The sequence below is a fragment of the Aplysia californica genome, unplaced genomic scaffold, assembly GCF_000002075.1.
Source record: "Aplysia californica isolate F4 #8 unplaced genomic scaffold, AplCal3.0 scaffold00019, whole genome shotgun sequence".
NCBI classification, from domain to species: domain Eukaryota; kingdom Metazoa; phylum Mollusca; class Gastropoda; order Aplysiida; family Aplysiidae; genus Aplysia; species Aplysia californica.
Window position 1 is genome coordinate 1,506,886 of NW_004797289.1, and position 8,023 is coordinate 1,514,908.

Sequence of the window (8,023 nt, forward strand, 5' to 3'; positions counted from 1 at the left end):
GAGGCTCGAGCCAGTAGCTTTCGGGGTCTCTTTGTCATTCTCGATTTGATTATCAACGAGTGTAGACATCTTGCTATTCTGTGTTTTATTCATCATAGAGTCTTAGGTTCTATTCTGAGTTTTAAGGCGATTTCTACGATTGTGATCTTGAGACGGTAGGTGGTCACTTGTTATTTCATTGTTATATTACGTTACCAGTTTTTATTCTGTTTATGCCTCTACTTATTTTTTGGAAAAATCGTCATATTAGATGTCCCTTTTCTGAATTATGCTGTAGATGACCATGATTCGATTCTGAAATTAGGGAGAAATTTCCACCAATTCTTCTATAAAATTAGCAAAATGCTGCTTTTATCAACTTAAATATTCTGAAAGCAGCAAATGCTTTGCTTTGTGACGTCTTGAGTTTAAATTGATGACACTCTACACACGTAGTCTAATAGATCCATGTTGACCTTGAGTATTCCAACAGCGGACAAGATTTGCTATATTTTTAGGAAGGGCTGGAGTAGAGGGTGCTTGTTTTTCGATTACAATGTGTAAATTAACTTACCTGGGTTGTTGTTATTTTATGAAAGAAAGACTTTCAAAGTGTACAATAACCACACAGTGGCTATAGCCGTAACCAAAACCAGCTAGTCAGCTAAAAATTGTACAACACAAGGAGCAAAACGCCGCCCGGTTGTGTAATGGCTACCTGGCGTAACAATCAGCCGGACTGGCTGGGGTCTTTTGTGAACACACCTGTCACGACACATAGCGCAGGTTTCGGCATCAGTGAAGGGGTCCATGGTTTATCAATTCCCGCCTATGTTTTGTCAATTCCCGCCCAGTTTCTGTCAGCTGAGATCCTCCTTTGTGATTACAATTGAAACACCAATGGTGAAGAGGGCAGGGGGTTTCCTCAATACTGGGGATCAGAGCGCTTCTTGACCAAAGCTAACGTTTAAGTGTACACTCTCAATTGAATTCATTTAATTTTGACGCAACCGGGGACAGCCAGGTTTTTGTTTAGCTCGTTTGTTTATTTTTGTACCTGGAAAGGGAAACGAGGGGACTTTTTACCTATTTTTAGCTCTCAATTCTAATGAATGTACCACGTGGTTAAATAACGCCTTCTTCCTAGTAAAGGGGCAAATATCCACCAACTATCGGTCGGCATAACGGGCTAACTATTTTTGTTGTCAGTGGTCCTTCTTTTTGCTTCGCAAAAATTCCCTTCCAGTTGTCAGCAGTTTCAGGCGTAGTCTGTTGTCAACATTATGACAACAAGTATTTTGGTCATCCTTTGTGTTTCGAACTGTCATATTTTAGGAAGGGCTGGAGTGGAGGGTTCTTGTAGTTCGATTACAATGAGTAAATTAATATACCTGGGGTTTTCCTTTTAAAGAAAGACTTTCAAAGTGTATAATAACCACACCACTATAGCCTTAACCAAAACCAGCTAGTCAGCTAAAATTGTACAACACAAGGAGCAAAACGCCGCCCGGTTGTGTAATGGCTACCTGGCGTAACAATCAGCCGGACTGGCTGGGGTCTTTTGTGAACACACTGTCACGACCCATCTCACATGTTTCAGCATTAGTGAAGGTCCATGTTTTATTAATCCCGCCACTAGCTGTCACTAACTCAGAAAAAAAACAACCCTGTAGAGTTTTGGTCTGGTGTGGTCCCAACTTTTAATTGCATAACAACACTTGTCGCTCTTTGTCAAAAAAGAACCCCCCCCCAAAAAAAAAACAACAACCAACAACCACATGTCTGGATCGGCCTCCCGGTCAGTGGGTGAGAGCCGAGCGAGACGTACGCCTCGGGGGCGTTGCGATGTCCGTGACCAACTATTGGCGCATAATCAGCTGACGACAGGAAGTAAAATTTTAGTTTTCTTTGTGTTTTGACACATGCAGTGAAGTGGCGTACCTTCAATGCGAGGCTCGAGCCAGTAGTTTCAGGATTTTCTTTGTCATTCTCGATTTGACTATCAGCGAGTGTAGACGTCTTGCTATTTTGTGTTTTATTCATTATAGAGATTTGCGTTCTATTCTGAGTTTTCAAGCGATTTCTACGATTGTGATCTTGAGACAGTAGGTGGTCACTTGTTATTCCATTGTTATATTATGTTTCCAGTTTTTATTTTGTTTATTCATTTACTTATTTATCGTCTCCATCGTCGCGGTAGATATCATTTTTCTGAATTTTGCTGTGGATGAACATGATTCAAACATGAAACGCTTCATTCTAAAATTGGTGATAAATTTCCACCACTACTTTATAAAATTAGCGAAATGCTGCTCTTATCAACTTTAACATTCTGAAAGCTACCAGTGCTTTGCTTGGTGACGTCATGAAATTAAATTGATGACACTCTACACACGTGCTCTGATAGACGCAATGTTGATTTTGTGTATTCAAACAGCGCACAAGATTTGTCATATTTTAGGAAGGGCTATATTGGAGGGTTCTGGTAGTTCGATTACAATGTGTAAATTAATATACCTGGGGTTTTCCTTTTAAAGAAAGACTTTCAAAGTGTATAATAACCACACCACTATAGCCTTAACCAAAACTGAACTAGTCAGCTAAAAACAGTACAACACAAGGAGCAAAACGCGACCCGGTTGTGTAATGGCTACCTGGCGTAACAATCAGCCGGACTGGCTGTGGCCTTTTGTGAACACACCTGTCACGTCCCGTCGCACATGTTTCAGCATTTGTGAAGGTCAATGTTTTATTAATTCTGTCACTGCCAACGATAACTCTTGTAATCTGAAGAAAAAAAACCCTGCAGAGTTTTGGTCTGGTGTGGTCCCAACTTTTAATTGCATAACAACACTTGTCGCCCTTTGTCAAAAAAGAAAACCCCCCAAAAAACAAACATGTCTGCCTCGGCCACCCGGTCAGTGGGTGAGAGGCGAGCGAGACGTACGCCTCGGGGGCGTGCGATGTCCGTGACCAACTATTGGCGCGTAATCAGCTGACGACAGGAAGTAAAATTTTAGTTTTCTTTGTGTTTTGACACATGCAGTGAAGTGGCGTACCTTCAAAGAGAGGCTCGATCCAGTAGTTTCCGGATTTTCTTTGTCATTCTCGATTTGACTATCAGCGAGTGTAGACGTCTTATTATTCTGTGTTTCATTCATTATAGAGATTTGCGTTCTATTCTGAGTTTTCAAGCGATTTCTACGATTGTGATCTTGAGACAGTAGGTGGTCACTTGTTATTTCTTTGTTATATTATGTTTCCAGTTTTTAATATTTGTTTATTATTTTACCTGCATCGTCGTGTTAGATGTCACTTTTCCGAATTATGCTGAGGATGACCATGATTCAAATCTGAAACGCTTCATTCTGAAATTGTCGAAAAATTTCCCCCACTATTATTTCCCCCACTATTTTATCAAATTAGCGAAGTGCTGCTCTTATTAACTTTAATATTCTGAAAACTGCAAATGCTATTCTATGTGACGTCTTGAACTTCAATTGAACAAACTCTACCCACGTGCTCTGGTAGACGCAATGTTGATCTTGTGTATGCCAACAGCAGACAAGATTTGTCATACTTTAGGAAGGGCTGGATTGGAGGATGCTTGTAATTAGATTACAATGTGTAAATTAATAGACATGTTTTTTTGGGGTTTTTTTGGGGGGGAGGGGTTTAAAGAAAGACTTTCATATTGTACAATAACCACACCACTATAGCCTTAACCAAAACCTGCTAGTCAGCTAAAAATAGTACAACACAAGGAGCAAAACGCCGCCCGGTTGTGTAATGGTTACCTAGCGTAAAAATCAGCCGGACCGGCTGTGGCCTTTTGTGAACACACCTGTCACGACCCATCGCACATGTTTCAGCATCAGTGAAGGTCCAGGTTTTATTAATCGCGCCCACGTTTTGTCAATTCCCGGCAGTTTCTGTCAGCTGAGAGCATCCTTTGTGATTGCAATTCAAACACCAATGGGGAAGAGGGCTGTGGTTTCCTCAACAATGGGGATCAGAGTGCATCTTGACCAAAGCTAACGTTTCAGTGCACACTCTCAATTACATTGTATATTCATTTAATTTAGACGCAGTCGGGGACAGCCAGATTTTGGTTTTTCTTTTTTTTTTTCTTTTTTTTTTTTGCATGGAAAGGGAAACGAGGGGCCTTTTAAATATATTTTTAAACTCCAATTCTAACGAATGTACCACGTGGTCAAAAAGCGCATTCTTCCTATTAAAGGGACAAATAGCCACCAGCTATCGATCGGCTTAATGGGCAAACTATTTTTGTTGCCAGTGGTTCTTCTTCGTTTCTCGCAAAAATTCCCTTCCAGTTGTCAGCAGTTTTAGGCATAGTCTGTTGACAACATTATGAGAACAGGTATTTTGGTCCTCCTTTGTGTTTCGAACTGCTCACCGAAGTAGCGTACCTTCAAAGAGAGGCTCGAAACAGTAGATTTTTTGGTTTCTTTCTCATTATTAATTCGATCAATGGCAGCCACTACCAACGAGAGCAGTTGGAGTCTGCAAAGAAACTGTAGAGGTTTCGTCAGGTGTGAACCCAACTTATAATTACATAACAACGCTTGTCGCGCTTTGTCAAAAAAAAAACACAAAAAAAAACATGTCTGCCTCGGCCTCTTGGTCAGTGGGTGAGAGGCGAGCGAGAGGTGCGCCTTGGGGGCGTGGCAATGTCCGTGACCATTTATTGGCGTGTAATCAGCTGACGATAGGAAGTAAAATTTTAGTTTTCTTTGTGTTTTGGAACGTGCAGCAAAGTAGCGTACAACAAGGCTCGAGCAAGTAGTTTTTGGATTTTCTTTGACATTCTCGATTTGATTATCAGCGTGTGTAGACGTCTTGCTATTCTGTGTTTTATTCGTCATAGACACTTGCGTTCATTTCTGAGTTTTCAGGCGATTTCTTCGATTGTGATCTTGAGACAGTGGGTGGTCTCTTATTATATTATAGTTGTTATTTTATTTGTTTCCAATTTTTATTATCTGTTTATTCTTCTACCTATTTATTGAGTGCATCATCCGGTTAGATGTTATATTTTTGAATATGGAAGACCATGATTCGAATCTGAAACTGTTCATTTTGAAATTGGGGAAGGAATTTCCACTAGATCTACTACTTTATTAAATTTGCTAGGTCATACTGGGGAAGGACGACAGTAGGAGTTTCTGTCTCTAGATTTTAAAAATTAGATACCCTACACGTTTTGAAAACACCATGAAACCACACATTGAATTAATTTTTTTTAAAGCCAAAACATTTACATTTCATGAATTTGCAGCAGGTCATTTTGATAATAAAAGGATATTCTTTCTGGGACACACGTGATAAATACCATCATCATCATTATCATCATCATCATCATCATCATCATCATCATCATCGTCTAGGGCAAGTCCAAACTGCACAGCACGCTCTATGCACTTTATAACTATCATTACCCCAGCAGACCCTTGAACACTCAAAAATATTCTTGGCTCCTCTTAAAGTATACAGTGCAAGCAGCGGATTTCAAGCCCTAAAACACAATCTAACAACATATCTTATGCTGCCTAGAGTTGAACACCCATGCCCTCGTCGGTGAAGCGGAGAGAATTCGTGTAAAGTGTCTTTTGCAAGGACACAATGTCGGCCCCTTGGCGGGATTCGTGTGGTAGCTTAGCGAAATGCTGCTTCGATCTACTGATTTCCTTATTAGTTTTCTCGTACATCATTTTAATTTGGGATGTGTTTTTTGTTATCTATAGGTTCTGGTGCGTTCGTCGCTGTTTCCTATCTGAAACACTTCATTCTTATGAGGATCAGAGTTCCCGCCTCTTAATTTACAAATACCTTCACATTGTTGAAAGTGCCCAGAAACTATAGCATAAAATATAATATTCTATTCATTATTAAGGACAAAGATTTTTTTTTTTTAAACGCACCTGTCCAGTGGCTGTATCTTTTTTAAAATTCTGATTTTATTACTCTTTTTGAAATGGTCTTTCTTTGTCTCAGGCTCGAGCCTCTCTTTAAAAACACAATTTACCATCTTTTGTGATTGGAGCGAGAGGCGGGGTGGATTTAATACTGTGGGATATAGGGCACCTTGACCTGCGGTTATACAATTTAATTGTGTAAAACGGTCACTTGTCCAACACGGCTGGGCCCACCTTATTTTATCAACCGACGATCAAATTTATACCTGCCTCAGGTAGCCAGGCCTGGTCACTCATTGCCCGGTGCTTTGTCAAAAATTTGGAATTGGCCCCTCACGCTGTGGTCGGGCCGTCATATTCCTTCAACTTTCGTTATTGTCACTCCTTCCAATGAATGTTTACCCAAGTTGACCAATGGGTAGGCCGACTAACAATAAATGTTCAACTGCTGGTGAGGGAAGCGTGATCCGTCATGATCTATAAGCCCCGCCCACAACTCATGCACAAACTGTGTGTGAGGTGACTGGTCACTGTTTTATTTACCAATTCTGTAACAAAGTAACAATGGACGTTGACGTTCGGAGTGGTGGCGACTCGTGTGTTTATTTTATCATGGCACTCGGTTTTCATCGTCTTACTTACATAATATTTTGTTTCCTCTACCGTTGTACAAAATCAGCAACAAAAAGAAAGCTAACCAACCCCCCCCCCCAAAAAAAAAAATTTAAAAAAAAAAAAAATTTTTTTTTTAATCCCCAAAAAAATAATAACAGAATAAAATAAATAAATAAATAAATACAATTTTAAAAAATCGCACCCAAAAACAAACAAAAGCCCATCAAAACCCTTCTTATACCACCCACCCCTTATTAAAAAGAAAACTCAAACCGTTTTGAAGGGCAGTCTAAAGTCTGGGATCAGCCCCAGTTTGGACCTTAGAAGTGAATGGTTTGCTTTCTTCGTTTTGCACAGGTTTGACTATATATAACAGATCTACTGTGAGCATCATCGTTTTAGTTATTTTACTGGGCGGGGGTGGGTGCTGTTTTGATTGTTTGTTTCATCACCAGATGTCAGGTTTACACTAGACTTCTATACACATAATGTTTAAGTCCCCCCCCCCTCTTCTCTTCTCTGTCTGTCTGTCTGTCTGTCTGTCTGTCTCTCTCTGTCTCTCTCTCTGTGTCTCTCTCTCCCATCCTGTCTCCTCCAAACACTGACCTCTAACGCACCAGACTGAAATAGTGACTTTTGTTTCTAATAATGGCGGGTGCTCAGGTGCTGTTTGCTCCTTCTTACCTCTCAAACATCAATCGTTCTCATCTCTCCTTTTTGTGTTTGTTATTCTCTTGTAAAACCTTTCATCTTCGGCACTTCTATGACCTTATTGTGTTGTAAATATGCCGTCAAACTTTCTTATAACGACACTGTCCTGTTTGGAATTCTTTCTCCAGACATCACTGTTGAGAAGTCATCATGAATCAAGACTTGTGTGAGGAGTCCACGACTCATGTCCAGAAACTGGTCAACGTCCAGACGACGGACGACTCTGAGAGGAGTACGTTTGTTGGGGGTCATGACCTGAAAGATGGAGTGGGGTCAGGAAGTTCGTTGGCTGGTGGCGCGGGGACGACCATGGCTGGTAGGAAGGTGAGTTGTGTCAGATTCTGTTTTAGAAATCTGAACAGGAAATGTTTTAATGTGTGTTTGTCTGATATCTCTCTCTCTCTCTCTCTCTCTCTCTCTCTCTCTCTCTCTCTCTCTCTCTCTCTCTCTCTCTCTCTCTCTCTCTCTCTCTCTCTCTCTCTCTCTCTATCTCTCTATCTCTCTTTCTATCTCTCATTTGCACCATCGCTTTCTTTCTCTCTCTCACTCTGTCTCTCTCTATCTCTCGCACACACACACACACACACACACATGTATACGGCATGCTATCTCTCTCCCTAATAAAAGCTATAAGTTCTCGCTGACGCTGTCTAACTCTCTCGTTACGTCTTCCAAGTAGCTCTGTTGCACTAGAATACTCTCACTGGTGTCTTGCGATCAGGATTCGGATTCTCATCATCAAGCTCACAGCCTGCATCCTTATGATACTGTCAATAAGACTC

General features: G+C 40.7%; 1 protein-coding gene across 4 annotated transcripts in view; it reads left to right on the plus strand.

The window, feature by feature from the left end:
- Positions 1-1,800: 1,800 nt before the first annotated feature.
- The window catches only part of LOC101854996 (cell wall protein RBR3-like), a 14,308-nt gene continuing 8,085 nt past the window's right edge, over positions 1,801-8,023 (plus strand). For 3 of the 4 annotated variants that reach the window (XM_013086694.1, XM_013086680.1, XM_013086673.1), the window contains exons 1-2: positions 2,094-3,202; positions 7,370-7,565. In XM_013086694.1, coding sequence (XP_012942148.1) covers positions 7,392-7,565 — 174 coding nt within the window. In that variant the 5' untranslated portion in view covers positions 2,094-3,202; positions 7,370-7,391. The other variant, XM_013086677.1, reaches the window with a different exon arrangement.